Source organism: Chenopodium quinoa, unplaced genomic scaffold (assembly GCF_001683475.1).
Source record: "Chenopodium quinoa cultivar QQ74 unplaced genomic scaffold, ASM168347v1, whole genome shotgun sequence".
NCBI classification, from domain to species: domain Eukaryota; kingdom Viridiplantae; phylum Streptophyta; class Magnoliopsida; order Caryophyllales; family Amaranthaceae; genus Chenopodium; species Chenopodium quinoa.
The window spans coordinates 1,996,430-2,014,818 of record NW_018743144.1 but is presented as its reverse complement, the minus strand read 5'-3'; the positions used below and the strand labels follow the sequence as shown (position 1 = coordinate 2,014,818).

Genomic DNA, 18,389 nt, shown 5'->3' with positions numbered 1-18,389 from the left:
GCCTCCTCTCATTAGTCCACCTGTCTAGGGTATTTTTACCCTAGACACCTCTAAAAGTAAGATCTTTCGATTCAAACTCTTATTAAAAATAATTAATCAAACAATTTATCAGGTTGCAAAATTAACATTAAAACACTATCAATTAGAGAAATCAATAATCAAAATATTAAAATTATCAATCAAGATTCATAATATAAACATGGATTCCCAAATCCTAGAAATAAACTACTCTAGCATGAAATAAATAATAAAAACTAGATCTAAGGAAGAAAACATAATTAAAAGCAAGAAAATAGAAATAAAATACCTTAATGAATAAAATTAATAAACTGAAGAACAATCCATGGAGAATCTATGGAATTGCTCATGAGAAAAACTAGGGCTAAGAAAACGAACGTAAAAACGGCCTAAGGGAAAAATAATAATCCTCACCCCTTAAATGGTTTCACTTTACTCCCTTATGAACAATAATCGCATGTGTGAAAGAGCCGATGTGTCATTTTTTCCTCCTTTCCATTGTTTTATGAATCATTCTGACTTACTTTTTACCTTGGAATTTTCTTCTTTCTCCTTTCTTGATTGATGAGTTATTATACTTCAGAGCTCTAGAAATTCAACTTAGCTTGAATGCTTCAACTTTCTCACTCTTCTGATCCTCTCTCAGTTTTCTCGCTTTCTCTCTCTTGCATTTCTCTTACCTGGAAGGCTACGGAGATGAAGCATGCTTTGCTAACAAGAGCTTCAAAAGTTTTGCCAACCAGAGCTTTGATTTTATTTTATTTTATTTTATTTTATTTTATTTTATGGGTAAATTTTGGTTCTTTTTAGGGAACTAATTTTGTGGATTTTCAATTTATTTATCTAATGTGAAAACCCTAATTTCAGGGAAAAATATTCATAAAGAAGAAATGGAGAGAAGAGGAAACTTCGGATACAATATGGCGTGGTTAAGAAGGCATATCATTTACTTCGATTTACTGAATTTCGATCTTATTATATAATCCTACAGAATTTATGTTATCATATAATTAATTAACATTTCACTATTTGTAAAATAGACTGAGAAGGCCTTGAAGCAGCAAAGTGTTTATGAGGTAATCATCCAATTCTGTAAAATGCTAAATTTGCTAAATAATTAAGTTAAATTATTCTATTTTAATAATATTATGGAAATTGCAGCTTGAAGAAAACAGGAAAGGGAAAGCGTCCCGGGAAAAGAGGAAACAGGTTATGGAAGATCATTAGTTTGGAATTCAAGACTCCCAGATAAGCTATTGAAGGTTAATTCTTTTTCTTTTTTAGGTTGAGTTTAAGTATGTTAAAATGAAGTGAATATATTAGTTTTTTATTGGTCACTGGAATGACGACTCTGGTATTGAAGACCTTGCTTAACCTCGAGATCTTGTTGTTGTTGTTATTGTTCATGTTCTTCACTCTTCTACTGGTTTGTATTCATTTTAATTGTTTTTTTTAAATTTTAATTCTGGGTTTGTTGAATTATTTGTAAGAGGATTCTTCTTTCTCTATCTGTTAGTCCCTTTTCTAGGTGGACAATTGAGTCTGATGAGGAGAGAGAAAGAAGAGAATGATACTATAAAATGGCGCAACACAATAGTGGGATACCCATGATTGAAATCTACCGGTCTTTGGTTAATAAAGTTGATAAGAAATTCGCTAAGATCAGGGATTTCCCTCTTTATGAACGCAATAGGTACATTTCTTTTGTTGTTTTTTTTTTCTCCGATTTTCAAGCCTTTTGATTGTTAATTTTAAGGGGTAAAGATTGTTGATTATACTTTTATTTTAATCAACTTATTTTGTATGGGTTTTGTACTTTTGTGTTTGAATTGGGTTTTTCTTGTTATTATTTGGGAATTGAAATTATCCCCAAGTTATTATCACCAGATTGTTGTGAAAATCTTTGATGAAGAAGATGATAATGATAATTTATGTCAGTTTATCTTAATTTAATTCCATGGATGGCGCTATAAAGGTTGGTTTAATGTGAATTTTTATAATCATTGAGTAATGGCTCTTGTTTTTGGGCTTTTGCGACGGACGTCTCTGTTGTCATGACATTCTCTGTCTTCATCTGGGGTAGTTGGGTTCTGTTCAACCGCTTTGTTGGGGGATGCAATGGTGTTGGGGGTTAGTGCTTAAGATTGTTGGGAGATTTGCGTTTGCTACGTCTTTGGCTATTAAGAGTTTGTCGTTTAAGATGAATATGCTTTAGCTACTAGGAATTTGTTGTTTATTAAGATGAATTTGCTTTGACTAACAGAAGTTTGTCGTTTATGATGAATGTGCTTTATTTTGATGCTTCCTAGGTAATTTTAAGGTTTGGATTACTTTAGAAATTCGTTTAATTCTGTCAATTTTTGGTAAATATGTAGTTTTGCATAAAGATTGTTTTTTGGAGAGTGAAAGATTTGATCTTTGTTGTAGTGTGACATTGGGTTGATTTAACTATTTTCTGGAGTTTGGTTTGTAAAAATGAATGTTGTGGTTAATTTATGCCATTGGTGAAGGAATTAGGTTCTGGCTTGGTTTGGAGATGAAACAAAGGGTTTTGATTATTTAATTAGTGTGACATTGTGTGTTTATTGCTTGGCTTCCGTTTATTGATTTGCTAAAATGCCTAAACTTTAGCTTAATTATGCAGTTGCTTAGAATTCTTTTTTCAAGATGGTTCTGAAAGAAGAAAAAAATTCTTTTCAATGGTTTGTTATTAGCTGTTCAAGAGAGTAGATTGTCTAGATTTTTGTTCTTGTGAAATTATTTGTTGCAATAGAATATATAGTTTATATGTGTCAAGATTATTACTAGGATCATAAAAGTTGATAGAAATGTTGCCTTGCTGGCTTGGATTCAATACTTGCGAAGTTGTGATCTTTCATTTTGGGGAATGAAATGGTTGGGAAGTCCGGCAGGTGGAACTCAGTTGTATTCTATACATTGTCGAATTTCAAAATCCTAATCGGGCCTTCGGCTTGAGGTAGCAATTTGACATAAGGATGATAAGTCAACTTCTAAAGGATAATCTATATAATTTGCCAATCACATCACCCTCCCCACTATTATCATAAAACGATATAGTATGCATATGTGAATCTTGTGCTTATAGGTCTATTCTTCTCTTTTAGCAATATATGAGATGTTATAGACTTATTGCATAAACTCTTAAATTGATATATCTGGTTTGACAGATGTCATACTCACAAATATATATATTTGTTGCCCAACCTGTGCCTAATGAAAACCAGTAATATTAATTGAATGTGACGAAATTTTGAATGTCACTAGAGAAAGGAGATGCGGATGATGCAAAAATTGTTAGCGAATCATTGTAATAGGTTCTTGTTAATTTCTATCCTCTTGCAGGGCGGTTATTAGCCCTGAGGGTAAATCGATCGTTGATTGTACCAGGGAAGGACCGTTGTTTGTCAAGGAAGAGGCGAATTGTTGTGTTAGAGCTGGTGGGAATAGTTGGTGCTGATCCCATGTTGCTAAAGAACCTTGTTTATGATGTTCCTTTTGCTGAAAATATCATTAAGACTCCTATTTCCACTGGTTCAGGTATTTTTTTTTCTAATTCTGAAGTTCAAAAATTTTATATATGTATTATTTTTTATCCCTATCTAATAAATAATTTGGTGAGATTTACCTAAAATGGTTGGGAAATAAAATGCTATATGAATGATGTTGGGGCAATAGAGTAAGGAATGAGTTAGAGGGGGAACAAGTGTGACTTATAATTTCAAACCCTTAGGGAAACAGAGGAAGGGTGAGGTAGGGAGCAGTAGAAAAAAACCATTTTTTAGTGTTTAATTGTGGAAGAGACATATTGTCCATGAAAGAGGGAATGGAGAGAAATTAGTGAACATGAAAAAATCAAACTTATTAATAATCTCTTTAGAATAAAATTTTTTAACCTTATGGTATAATAGTTTTAAATTGTTAACTAATTGCTTCTTTTATGTTTCTATAACCAATTAGCCATAATAGATTATATCAATGAAAATATAGATAGGTTTTTCATACTTGTGAAACCATAAGAAAGAGGTTTATATGCAAGCATGAATTAACTATGAACATCAGAAATTTATATAAATAATTATACGAGAGAGAGAGTTATCACTTTTAAGAGGTCATGTGTTGAGTAAAATTTCGATGAAATATAATCATTTTAGAAAAAAGGTTACTAAAGAAGGTAAACAGTTTATATAATCACTATAACAGTATGACATAAAATTAAATACGTAGTATAAATCATTTTAGAAAAAAAAGTAACATTCTGACCATTAAGCTAAAGAAAGTCATTATTCCTACTTGACATATGACTTAGCAAGTTAGCATATATGGTGCACAAAATGTCGCTCAATTCGATTATTTGTTATTGACAATGCTTATTATTCCACACTAACAACGTGACATGTGAAAATAATTTTGTTTGAGATATTTGCTTACTAAGCTACACGTACTATACATTCATTACACGGTGCAATTGTAACCCATCATAACGTATACCAATAGTATAAGGTAGATACACCTTAATGTTGCATCGTATGTATTTGGCCATACGTTTTTCATGCAAGAATAAGACAAATACAAGCATTCTAAATAACTTACTAATATAAAATAAGAATTTTTTTACAAGTTACTTTTTAAACCCTCAACCATTCAAAAAAATTTAGTTAATAATATAATAAATAAATTATACGTTTAAGTATTTCAAAAAACAAGTACAATCACTAACTACTAATGTAATTCAATTTATCAATATGTACATTCACTAATTAATATTCATTAATTCATAATTATCTAAACAAAACCTACACATTAGCCAAAAGATATCACTTTTTCGGTCTCACACACTAACAACACCACATTGCTTCGCGTGCAATGCGCGTGTAGCACTGCCCTAGTCCTTTGAAGTATTTATAAACTTCTTAAATCTTATTTAAAATTAATTAAAGAAAAGAAATAAGAAAATATAAATTACATAAGTTGCAATGCTATTGGGCGATAGATGATGACGTGGCATAAAACCGTAAGTGAGGTCGAGGGATCGATACAAGTTATATGTGCAGCGATAATGCTTCGTGGGCTTCTTTTGCTGCTCGGCAAAACCTGCGAGCGCAGGCACAGCCTGCGGGCTGGCAGTAGCACCTGCTGGTGTCGAGTGGTCGCGGGATAGGGGCGCAACAATTATCCCGCGGGTGGCTGACTACATCACTCGGATGCAAACCCCTATAACTTCTGTTCTAGGAATCTTCTTGGAACACGTGACCTATCATTGGAAAGATTTTCAAGTCTAGATTCTAACGCAACTTGAATCACTTCAATTTGATCTGTAAAACTCACGTTATGATCAAAAGAGTGGACAAAAGTTAGTTTTGACACTTTGTAAACAATCTTTTAACTTTGTTTCCAACTCAAATTTGATTCCAAAAGGTGCATAACGACCCTTATGAATGCTATATTCATTCCTCGTGCATATAAATCTCAAAATCTTCAATTAATAAACTTGATTCATCGGCTTCCATCTAAATATCATCTGAATCAACTTTAAACACTTTGAAAGCGTCCAAATGACTATAAAATCACCTGAAACATTAAGAAAAACACAAACGAAGTGTAATAGAGCACAAAACAAACAACTTATGCATTTGCGTCCTAAAAAGAAGCAAAAAGTCCTTAAAAGCTACTACAAACTTAGCATAAACGTGCCTATAAATCCTATATGAATGTGATTTATCAGGTACATGACTTGATATACTTTGGTGCTTCGATTTGGATCAAGAATCAAGGAAGTTTGACTCCTATTTTTGCTAGCATATGGAAGGCAAGGTTCACTTCTTGAGGAAATTAGCTTTGAAAGGTTTAATTTGGGACATTTGCGAGTATTTACACCCACCTAATATCCGGTAATATCTTTCGCTGCTCTTTCTCAAGTGGATGATTACTTGTTGGATATATGTTGGTTTATTGGATTGATTTTTTTGTTTTCCCCTACCATGGTTTCTATGATTTATGTTTGAGTGTATTGTCTCATTCAAGCTTGGAGGAGGGTATTCTATCATGTTTGATGGGATTTTGATTCATGTATGCTATGCACCTTTGTATATACTTTTCCATATTCTTATATTTTGAAAAACTCCAAAAAGATTTTTGTTTCTATCAAGGCAAAATTGCAATGTGTTTTGTTTTGTTCTTGCTTCGGACATAATACTTTTGGACTCGTATAGTTGAATGCTTTTCTTCTTAAATGGTAATGGTGTGCACGGTTTGAGAGTATGTTTGGTTGATTCTAGGATAGAGTATACTAAGGTAGTCGCTTAGAACTTTTGGAACCTTGAAGCCGAATTCTATTATTTTTGAAAATTTGCAATTGCTCCCTTTTGGTGAATTTGAAGCTTTTAGTGAGTTTATGCTACAAACTTGTGAGGTTTCATGATTTTCAAGCCTACAAACTTGTGAGGTTTCATGATTTTCAAGCCTACTTCAATTACTTGCATGACTGAACCATCTAGGGAGGACAAAGGCATCTTTTCGGGGTGGTAATTTTTCTTTTTCTAGGTTAATCTTCTTTATTTCTAGTTATTGGGTTTACATTTGCCTTCTTTCTAACCATTTGAGACTTTTCCCTTCTTTTGAAGCCACATCTTTAGTACTTTGAGCCTTTTATTTCTTTGTGTTCCATTTTTGGTTTTTGTGAAGCAAATGATCATGTTCATGGAGTTTGTGGTATATGAGTTTGGAATTTTGGTTATATTTGTAAGCAAGCTTGTGTTTTGTATATTTTGTGAATAATGGCAAATGACTGATGGAAAAGCCGTCCAAAGTTAAAAAAGGAAAGGACATAATAATGCAAAGTTGTAAGAGCTGTCCATAGATAAAAGAGGCGAGGGCAATTGCTTTGAATATATGCATAAAAAGAAAAAAAAAAGTGAAAATTCAAAAATATTTTGATGTGAATCTTTTCTCCCTTTCTAAGCATTGAGGATAATGCTTCATTTAAGCTTAGGGGAGAAGCGTTAATGATTTTTGTATATATGTTTTTGAGTATAGCTTTGAATACGCTTGGTGGTGTTAGTTTGTTTTTGTTTGGTGACTACTTGATTGTGATTCTAAGAAAGGGCCCGTTCTTTGCTTCACTATAAGGGATACCACCAAAATTTTAAATTTTAGCCTACCCTCAAACGTTTTCCTTTACGTTACATCCATTGGGAAAGACCTTTCGACCTATAGGTTGAGTCACATATCAAGGAAGGGCATTATGAGTTAAAGCCTAAGGAAAGGGGATGCAAAGTCAAGATGTCGAGAAACCTCCAATCTATTTGTTTTTCCGGTTTCTTCGAGGAACTATAAAGACGCTCACTAAAAAGTAGATTTGAAGCTAATTAGGAAAATGTTCTTAAATATTTTGAGATGAAAGTGAATTGCGTTTCTTTGGTTCTCTATGCTTAGCATATCCTATGTTTCACAACCTTAGATATCTTAGAACGTGCACTCCCTTACTTGTTTATAAAGATTTGCATTCATTTATGCTTGTACATTTGAAAAAAGTCTTTTCATGAACATTTGTTTGCTTTTCTTGTATTTTAGTTTCTTTTTCATGCTTTGCCATGTTTGTATTATTACAAGAGTTATAGGTTAATCTCTTAGGAAACCTTTACGAGAGCATCACTCGTCCTCTATGGCGATCTAGGGGTCTAAATGGCTTGTCTTTAGTTGCTAAAATTGACCATGATTCCTAAGATAGTGAGTTAGTATATATTCTTGTATCTTCTCTTCTTTTTGTTTGTTTGAATAAGATCATCATTTCTCCCTTGGTTTTGTTTTGCTCGAGGATGAGGAAAAGGTAAGCTTGGGGGTATTTGATGGGTGACATAAATGGCAACCATTTGATGAGCATTTAGGTTGATTTCTTCCTCTTTTCATAGCTTTCATGCTCAATAAATGCCTAGTTTTATGCTTTTGCTCTTGGTTTTACCTTTCCTCTCTTATTTTGAAGCTTTTGTCCATTTTATTGGTTTTTCTACTCTTTTCTCCTTTATTAGCTATATTTTCGTGGTTGTAGGGATTGTACGAGGTTCGGGTCTTGATATTGGTGATTTACTAAGGTGGAAGATGCTTTTGGAGAAAGCTCATGGCAATTGGAAAGCTCAAGATGCAAGGAAGTGGATTATCCAAGTTCTAGCTCTTGCGCTTTCAAGCCGTGCTCTCATGAAGAATGGGTGTTGAACCCATAATCAAGTGCTTTTGGGACTGCCTCTCTTAGTGTTTATCATCATCATGTTGCGCATTCATTCGAAGACCTTAGCGAACACACGAAGCCGCGAGAAGATTGAAGAAACCCAGAAACGCACAGGCGCGCAAAGCACGAGAGCGGGCGCACAACCCCTATGCGCGGGCGCGCTACTCCTGCTCATGCAGCCGTGCCTCTCTGGGTACTTCCTTGCTCGGTTTTTTGTCGCGCCTCCTATATATATCTTTGTAACCCAACTTGTGGGGAAAGTTTTAGAATAGGTTTTGGGGAGAATTAGAATTCATAATTTTAGCTTAGTTGAGAGCTTCTCTCTCTAGTTTTAGGGTTAGTTTAGGAGTAGATTTTAGAGAGAGAAAGTGAGAAATTTCAATGGTGATTGAGAGATTGAAGATTCAATGGTGATAATTGTGTTGAAGATCTTCTCTATTATCAATGAGCATTTCTAACTCTATCTCATTTTATTGATTTGTTAAATATTCTTGTTTGTTTGGGTTTATTTTGGTGTTTTATGCTTGATTAGTGTTGTTGTTATCCATATTTTGTTGTTTCATGATTTCTTTAGTTGTTAGTTGATTAGATGATGATGTTAGAGTAGTGTTTTCTAGGGATTGGGTGAAACTTGTATAATTGATTGATTGTGCATAATTTGGGAATTGTGTTGATTAATTGTTGAGATTAAATCGATTAATGGAAGTTTGCATGTGTGCAATTCGATTAGGCCTTCAGAATTACTATAGATTGCATTGTAGTTTCTCATGATACGGACCATTGATTTAGGAATTGCAATTGTTGATTCTCATCATGAATGAAGAGTGCAAGGTTGTCGGTCAACCTTACTTTCCCTTTGTCGAGACTCCCAGGTACAGCGAAAATGAAGCCAAGGGCGACGATGAAGAGGTGGCCGAGGATGAGGTCCCCCTGATGATGCCAACAATGTGGCCAATGACGACAATGCTGATAATGGGGGTGATGATGCGACCGAGTGAGGAGCCTCTTCTGCAGCTTATTTTAAGCTTTTGGTCTTCAATTTTTGTTTTCTATCTGCCTTCATTGTGAGCAATTTTTATTGGCCGCCTGTTTTGAGCGGTCTTTGTAAGGATTTCACCGCCTACTGAGTGGTTTTAATTTTTAATTCAATTTGCCGCCTTCTGAGCGGTTTTTTGCATTTTCGTACTAGGCAATTTTTATGCATTTACATTATTTTTTTTATATATGCTTATTGCTCATTCGTACGAGTATTGGGGGTATGCCCCTTTATTCCGCGTTTGCCTAGTCAAAATTCCAGGTGGTTTTATTAACTTTGTAGATTTATACCTTGAAGGGTATGACTATATTTAGTTGATTAAATCATATATAATGATTGCCCTTGGACTAGGTGAACGCCGAATCAATTTTAAAGTATACGGCCTTTGTTGGCTTTTGGTTGAGTCGTCCGTTGAAACTATCCTACGAACAAGCTCAAGAAATTCCAAGTATGATCTCAACTTGTGAATTCCTATTTACTGGGCTCGGTTGCCTAGGGAATCCTTGCCCTGAACTAGGATATTTATGCCTTAGGCAATTTTTATTTCCCTCTTGGTCTACAAGTCGTCCTAATAGGATCGAACAGTTTGACTGGCCTTTAGGCTTGTTGGCCGAGCGGCTAATCAAGGTATGCTCTTGCTATTTTCAATAGTCAGCATTTTATTTAAATGTGGCCGAGTGACTTGGGTAATGATACCCTCTATTAACTTTTTAATCGGCCTCCACATGACTAGTGGACGAATGCCTACTGTTAGAATTTTCACTCGGCCAATTCAGTTTATCGCTCGACTTAGTGTGGCCGAGTCAATTCATTATGCTGGACTCTCATTGAGGTCCTACTCGGCCTACACTTCATGCCCTACGTTGGGAAGGTTCGAGTTGCTATGTTGAAGCAACATTGGTTTCTCATTTCAGGTGCCCATCAGGCTTATTTGTGGTGCCCGACAAGCATAGTTTTGAACATCCATGTTTTCAATTTTATTCGGCATTTTCAGCTTGCTTTAATTATGAACATAAATATAGAAAATAAAATTAACAACAATGCTTGACTTTTCATTAATATTTGTCAAAATTTTACATTGTTGGTGGCCGTTTTGATTAATTACATCGTTCGCCCATGAAGGCTTAGTTAGAATAATTGGTCATAAAGACTAATGCAAAATTTAGTTGATAAGCTTTAAACATAATATTTTTTTTTTCAAATTGTCCGTATTCCAAGTTCGAGGATAGGACAGATTTCTAAGGCTTCAAGACGATAAGTACCATCTGTCACTTCTTCTGTAATCCAGTAGGGCCCCTCCCAATTTGGGGTTAACTTCCCATCTTCATTGGCTCGGCCCACCACTTCTATCTTCCTTAAAACCAGATCCCCATCTTCAGCGCACGCTTAGACACTCGGCAATTTTATGCCTTTGTCATCCTCAGACAATAGATTTCGTGTCTGAATGCCGCATTGCCCCTAGCTTCCGGAAGGAAGTCTAGAGCAGTCTTCATAGCCTCCCAATTGACCGATTCATCATACAACATCACTCTAAGGGTAGGCTCGTACATCTCAATTGGGAGAACTGCCTCAGCACCACAGAAAGAAAAGAATGGGGTCTCCCCTGTGGAGCTTTTTGATGTTGTTCGTATGGACCATAACACATTAACCAACTCATCGGCCCATAGGCCGCCTGCTTTTTCAAGCTTGCGCTTGATACCATTAGAGATCAAATTGTTGTAGGCCTCTACTTGGCCGTTGGCTTGTGGTCGGCCGACTGAGGCAAAGCAGTGAGCTATGCCATGGTCTCCCAACCATTCTTTGAGCTGGTGCGTTTTGAATTGGGGTCCAATATCGAACACCATTGATTGTGGCACCTCATAGCAAGTAATTATGTTTTTCCAAATAAAAGCTGACATGTCTGTCTACTTAATCCCTCGGACGGCATCGGCCTCGACTCACTTTGTGAAGTAGTTGACTGCTACCAACACATACCACCTTTGCCTTGATGCTGGCGTGTACGTCCCAAGATGTCCATGCCCTATTTTTCAAAAGAGAGCGGACTACTTATGGCCGATAAACTATTAGCTGGGCGATGAATTAGGGTTGCAAACTTCTGGCACTTATCACATTTTTTTCACCATCTGAATGACATCTATATTTAAGCTCAGCCAGTAATACCCTAGGTGGGTGGGCTTCTTGGCCAAAGCTCATCCTCTAATATGCGAACCACAATGTCCTTGGTGGAGGTCGTCCAACACATCATGCCCCCTCTCTGGGGTAATGCATTTCTGATAAGGTTTCAAAAAACCTTTCTTGAATAGCTCCCCGTTCTTCATCTTGAACCAAGCCGCTCTCTTTTTCATCAACCAGCTCTCTTTCGGATCGTCCGGAAGCAATCCAACCCTCGGATAGGAAATGACATTGTCCATCCAAGTTGAGCTTCTGTTGATGGTCTGTACTGGCTCGACATCAATGCTTATTTTTTCCGCTACTTCCCAAAACACCGATCTGGGAGTATCAAATGATGCCGAGGATGCTAATTTGGAGAGGGCGTCCGCTTAATGATTGGACGAACGGGGCACTTGTTGCAGAGTAAAATGCTCAAGGCTCTCGACGTCTTCTTTAATTTTTTTCAAATATTTCATCATGGCCGGCTCCCTTACTTTGAAGTCACCATTCACCTGGCCGACTATTAGCTGGGAGTTTGAGCTCACATCAACCTTGGTTGCTCCTGCCGCCTTACACATTCTAAGGCCAGCCAGGAGAGCTTCATACTCAGCCTCATTATTAGAGGCTTGGAATTGAAATCTCCGCGCACAATCAAACTTATCTCCTTCGGGGGATTGATAAATAATTCCAGTACCGCATCCGGTTGCTGTTGCACTTCCATCCACATAAACTTTCCATATCTGATCCCCGGTCGGATGTAGGTCCGGCCTAGTCATTTCTGCCAAAAAATCAGCAAAAGCATGACCCTTGATTTCTTTTCTAGGTTCTAATGTGATGTCAAAACCCCTAAGCTCCAAGGCCCACTTAAGCATTCTGCCACTAGCTTCCAAGGTTGCAAACGACTTCTTAAGAGGTTGACCAGTGTAGACCACAATCGAATGGGCTAAAAAATACGGCTGCAGTTTCTTGGATGCCATAAACAAGGCCAGACCAAACTTTGCAAAGGGTGGGTACCTAAGCTTGGCATTACGGAACATATGGCTAATGAAGTAGACTGGAATCTGATCGCCGTCCTGTTCCACGAGGAGGACTGCGCTTAAAGAGTGATCTGAAATAGCGAGATACATGTATAGCTTTTCATCTTTGAGTGGACTGACGAGCCGAGGCAATTTATGCAAAAGGCTTTTCAGCTGTATAAAGGCTTCCTTAGGCTCTTCGGTCCACTCGAACATAGCTTTCTTCTTAATAGTACGGAAAAAGTATCGGCACTTATCCCCTAGCTTTTTTAAAATCGGTTGAGTGAAGCTAAACAACTGATGGGTGTCATAAATGGAACCCATTTGATGAGCATTTAGGTTGTTTTCTTCCTTCTTTTCATGGCTTTCATGCTTAATAAATGCTTAGTTTTATGCTTTTGGTCTTAGTCTTACCTTTCCTCTCTTATTTTTGTAGCTTTTGTGCTTTTCTATGTTTTTTCTAGTCTTTTCTCCTTTATTTGCTCTATTTTCGTGGTTGTAGGTATTGTACGAGGTTTGGGTCTTGATATTGGTAATTTACTAAGGTGGAGGAAGCTTTTGGAGCAAGCTCATAGCAATTGGAAAACTCAAGATGCAAGGAAGTGGATTCTCCAAGTTCTAGCTCTTGCACTCTTAAGCCGTGCTCTCATAAATATGGGGTGTTGAACCCACAATCATGTGCTTTTGGGACTGCCTCACTTAGTGTTCATCGTCATCATGATTGTGCGTTCTTTTGAAGACCTTAGCGAACGCACGAAGCCGCGAGAAGATCGAAGCGCGGGTACGCAAGGCACGGGCTTGAGCGCGCCACAAGCATGGCGGGCGGGCCACCCCTACAGCATGGGCGCGCCTTCCCTGCAGCGCGGGCGCGCCTTCCTGTGTATTTGTTTGCTCCGTTTTTTTTCGCGCCTCTATCAATACCTTTGTAAACCCGATTTTGGGGCAAGTTAAGAATAAGCTTCATTTCACATTTTTGATCATTTTCTTTGCTTAATTAAGAGCTTCTCTCTCTAGTTTTAGGGTTAGTTTAGGAGTAGATTTTAGAGAGAGAAAATGAGGAATTTCAATGGTGATTGAAAGATTGAAGATTTAATGGTGACAATTGTGTTGGAGATCTTCTCTATTATAAATGAGCATTCTTAACTCTATTTCATTTTATTGCTTTGTTTAATATTCAAGTTTTTTTTGATTTGATTTTGATGTTTGATTATTGATTAGTGTAATTGTTCTTCATATATTGTTAATTCTTGATTTCTTTAGTTGTTCGTTGATTAGGTGATGATGTTAGAGTAGTTGTTTGCTAGGAATTGGGTGAAACTTGTATGATTGATTAATTGTGCTAAATTTTGGGATTGTGTGGATTAATTGTTGAGATTAAAGTGATTTATGGAAGTTTGCATGTGTGTAATTTGATTAGGCCTTGAGAATTATGCTAGATTGCATTGTAGTTTCTAATGATACGGACCATTGATTTAGGAATTGCAATTGGAGTCCCGTGTGGAAGTGCTCTCGCTCAACGGATCAAAGGTACGCCGGGGATAACAGGCTGATGACTCCCAAGAGCTCTTATCGACGGAGTCGTTTGGCACCTCAATGTCGTGGAGTTGGTTGAATGTATTTACCAAAATAACCTAATCCGACTGAGCTTGATTAGTGATGCTCCTAGTTAGAGTCTCTGGTAGTTGACGCTAGTTTGACCTCTAGGAGATAGCTTGTTGTCTCTTTTGATTGAGCTTGCCATTAGTCTTCACAACCATTGACTTGCATGTATTTATGAGTTGTTACAATTGTCATGATTACTTGTTGATCCCCATTCCTAGTGTTTTATTCGTTTGGTTCTTCATTTTGTTAGTTGGTTAGTGTTTACCTTTTATCCCTAGACTTCGACCTAGCTTAGGCGTATAATTGAGAGCGCTTGAACATTACCATTCCTTTGGATTCGATCCTTGACTTGCCTCTATACGTGTATATAGGTTTGTTAAGTGTTTATAAATTTAGTTTGGCCGAGGGAGGATTATTTTCAACGACCTAGTTCCACCCCTCGTCAAAATGGCGCCGTTGTCGGGGAACGGTGTCTATGTTTGATTGTTTTTGATTGCTTGAGTCTAGGTCTTTGTATATACTTTTCTCTTATTTGATTTTTTGTTTGCTTTGTTAAAAAAATGGCATATTGTTTTCCTCAAATGATAATGAGCCTTTTTGTGAATATTTCAATAGACTTAAGGGATTTCTAGACTATCATCGTTGTAGTCTTTGGGAGGCTTGTGATATTTGTTATTTTGGTTTGTATGAGCAAACTGGGGATAAAGTTGAAGGAATGCATAATGGTAGATTTAGAGAATTTTCAATTGATGATGCATGGGAATTTTATGTTTGGGTTGCTTGGGAAGTATATAATAGGGGTAATCGTGCTTCTAATTTTTATGTGCAATGTGTTAATTCTTCTAATGCTAGCATGATTTCCCATGATGTGTCACATGATCCCATAGTTGAACCTAGAACAAATGCTTCCAACTCTATTTCCTCTTTTGTTCATGATAATGAATTGCATGCTCAAGTTAACAAATCTTATATGTTTGAATGTGCCCCCACCCCCCAATGTGATATCTATGCTCGTGATCTTAATGTTTATTCTTCTAATCTCTGTTGAACTTCTTCTTCTCTTGTTGACCCTAAACTTTCTACACCTTTTGAATCTCCTAATGCTACTTGGGAAGCTCGAATGAAGGAGAGAAGAAGGATTAGTGAAGAGCTAGAACACCAAATATTATCCTTGACGCTTGCTATTAAAGACTCAAAATCCAATGTGTTTGTTGAGAATGATAATGAGGATATTCACGAGCAACAAAGAGTGTGTGAGAGCCTTATTAGTGAGCTTATGAGTGAAAGAAAGGGAGTCGAGAGTGATGATGATTTTGATGATATTTTGAATCTTGACTTCCCTTCCTTTGTTGATTATGATGATTCTCAAGTGTACGTATGTGACTCTTCTATCCATGAGTATTTGGACTTGTTTGAGGTTATGTCCAATGTGTTTTATTGAGTGCCAAAGGCATTCCCATAGCCTTTTAAGTAAGTTAATTAAGAATGCTTCATGGGAGAGAGATGATTTTGAGATGAATTTGCATCCATTCATGCATGGTTTTGAGACTTTAGGCTTTAAGGAAGTTGAGGGAGTAGTTGTTCATGAATGTAGTGGAGGAGATTATGTGGTTTCTCTCGGGGGTTGGATGTTTGAGGGAGATGGTGATCATGAGTATTCTGCTTTTGAGGATTCTATGTTTGATTTCTATGCTCCTATGGGTGATTTGAGGCATGGTGGTGAGGAAGAGTCCATTAGTGAGACCATAGCCCCTATTCCCTTCTTTCATGTCCCTTTCTCAAGGAGTTTCAACCATATCCCCTACACTCCTATATCCCTCCCTTCCTTTGTTAATGAGCCCATCGGGGACCCTCTTGTCTTTGATGATTTGTATGTGGCTCATGTGTCTCCAATTGAGGAAAAGTGTGATGTTGCCACCCAAAAATATTTTGAGGAGAGTTTGCCTTCCTTTTCTTTTTCTTCTTCTTTTTCTTTTTCTTCTTATTTTGTTGAGTTTTCTTTTGATTCTTCTTCCTTCTCTTGGCATCTCTCTCCTCATAGGTGTGCACTAAGCTTGTTGCATGCCTTATTTTTGTCATGTGCACACTTACTTTCTTATGAAATGTGTAGTAGTGTATTTAACAAGCTCTTCTGTTCGTTGCAATACTATTTTACTAGAGCGGTCAAGCTTGGAACTTAAGCAAGCCTTTCTCGAGAAGTAACTCGTGTTTTATTGCTTTCATTTTATGTTCTTTTTAGAATAGATTTTCTCTCATGGAAATGCTTGTGTGCCTTTTTCTAGGTACATGACTTGATATACTTTGGTGCTTCAATTTGGATCAAGAATCAAGGAAGTTTGACTTCTATTTTTGCTAGCATATGGAAGGCAAGGTTTAATTCTTGAGGAAATTAGCTTTGAAAGGTTTAATTGGGTCATTTGTGGGTATTTACACCCACCTAATATCCGGTAATATCCATCCTTTCTCTTTTTCAAGTGGATGATGACTTGTTGGACGTATGTTGGTTTGTTGGATTGCTCTCCTTGTTTTCCTCTCCCATGGTTTCTATGATTTATGTTTGAGTGTATTGTCTCATTTAAGCTTGGGGGAGGGTATTCTATCATGTTTGATGGGATGTTGATTCATATATGTTACGCACCTTTGTATATGTTTTTCCATGTTCTTATATTTTGAAAAACTCCTAAAATATTTTTGTTTCTATCAAGGCAATTTTGCAATGTATCTTTATTTTGTTCTTAATTTGGACATAATACTTTTGGACTTGTATAGTTTAATGCTTTTCTTCCTAAGTGATAACGGTGTGCACGGTTTGAGAGTACGCTTGGTTGATTATAGGATAAAGCATGCTAAGGTAGTTGGTTAGAACTAGTGGGACCATGAAACCGGATTCTACTTGTTTTGGCATGTTGGCAGTTGCTTTCTATAGTCGAATTGACACCAATAGTGAGTTTTTTCTTCATCCATGCGAGGTTCATTATTTTTCAAGTCTTCAACATATAATTGCATGAGCGGCATGGATCCTTGACAATTGCAGACCTAATCTAGAATCTTGACTCATAATTCTCAAACTTGAGACCGAGCCATCTAGGGAGGATAAAGGCATCTTTTCAGGGTGGTAATTTTTCTTTTCTAGGTTAATTTTCTTTCTTTTTAGTTCATTGGGTTTACATTTGACTTCTTACTAACCATTTGAGCCTTTTCCCTTCTTTTCAAGCCACATCTTTAGAATTTTGAGCCTTTTGTTTCTTTTTGTTCCATTTTTGGTTTTTGTGAAGCAATTGATCATTATTGTTCGAGTTTGTGAAGGAGGAGTTTGGATATTTGGTTCTCTTGAAAGCATTTTTATGATGTGATATTTGTGTGAATAATGGCAAATGAATAAATGAAAAAAGCCGTCCAAAGTAAAAAAGGCAGAGACAATGCAAATGCAAAAATTGTAAAAGCCGTCCTAAGTTAAAGAGGCATGGACAATTGCTTTGAAAGAAATGAAAATACAAAAAAGTGAAAATAAGAAAAAAATAATCAAAAATATTTTGATGTGATTCTTTTCCCCTTTTCAAGTATTGAGGACAATTCTTCCTTTGAACTTGGGGGAGATGTGTTAACGCTTTTTGTATATATGATTGTGGTTATAGCTTTGAATAAGCTTGGGGGTGATAGTTTGTTTTTGTTTGTTGACTTCTTGATTATAGTGTTGAGGATTGATCACCCTTTGCTTCACTAATTAGGAATACCGCCAAATTTTAAATTTTTAAGCCTACCCTCACCCTTTTTGCCCTTACATTACGACCATTGGGAAAGTCCTTTTGAACTAGATGTTGAGTCGCATATCGGGGAAGGGCATTATGAGTTAAAGCTTAGAGAGAGGGGATGCATTGTCAAGACGTCGAGTAGCCGAAACTATCTCTTTTTCCGGTTCCTTCGTGGAACTTTTGAGATGCTCACTAGGAGAAGATATGAGACTAGACCATTTGGGATGAAAGTGGATTGCGTTTCTCTAGTTCCTATGCATAGCATTTTTATGTTTCAACCAACCTCGGGTATCTTGAAACGTGCACTCCTTTTCTTGTTTAGAAAGATTTGCATTCATTTGTACTTGTACATTTGGGAAAGTCTTTTCATGAACACGTGTTTGCTCTTCTTTTCTTTTGATTTCCTTCTCATGCTTTGCCTTGTTTGTATTATTATGAGAGTTATAGGTTAATCACTTAGGAAACCTTTACGAGAGAAGCACTCGTCCTCTAGGTCGATCTAGGGGTTTAAATGGCTTGTCTTTAGTTGTTAAAATTGATCGTGATTCCTACATAAGTGAGTTAGTGTATAT

The 18,389-nt window shown here is 36.6% G+C and overlaps 1 protein-coding gene across 3 annotated transcripts; it reads left to right on the top strand.

Moving 5' to 3' along the window:
• Positions 1 to 306: 306 nt before the first annotated feature.
• LOC110732155 lies at positions 307 to 8,628 on the top strand. 3 transcript variants are annotated; one of them, XM_021912070.1, is made up of 5 exons: positions 307 to 1,094; positions 1,180 to 1,280; positions 1,547 to 1,711; positions 3,382 to 3,576; positions 8,084 to 8,628. In XM_021912070.1, the coding sequence occupies exons 3-5, from the start codon at positions 1,699 to 1,701 to the stop codon at positions 8,245 to 8,247; spliced, it is 372 nt and encodes a 123-aa protein (XP_021767762.1). In that variant the 5' UTR covers positions 307 to 1,094; positions 1,180 to 1,280; positions 1,547 to 1,698; the 3' UTR covers positions 8,248 to 8,628. The 3 variants fall into 3 exon arrangements, 2 of the variants coding, with proteins under 2 accessions (XP_021767762.1, XP_021767761.1); XM_021912069.1 differs by having other exon boundaries at positions 1,535 to 1,711; XR_002513447.1 differs by lacking the exon at positions 8,084 to 8,628 and adding an exon at positions 5,762 to 5,804 and having other exon boundaries at positions 316 to 1,094; positions 1,535 to 1,711.
• Positions 8,629 to 18,389: the final 9,761 nt, after the last annotated feature.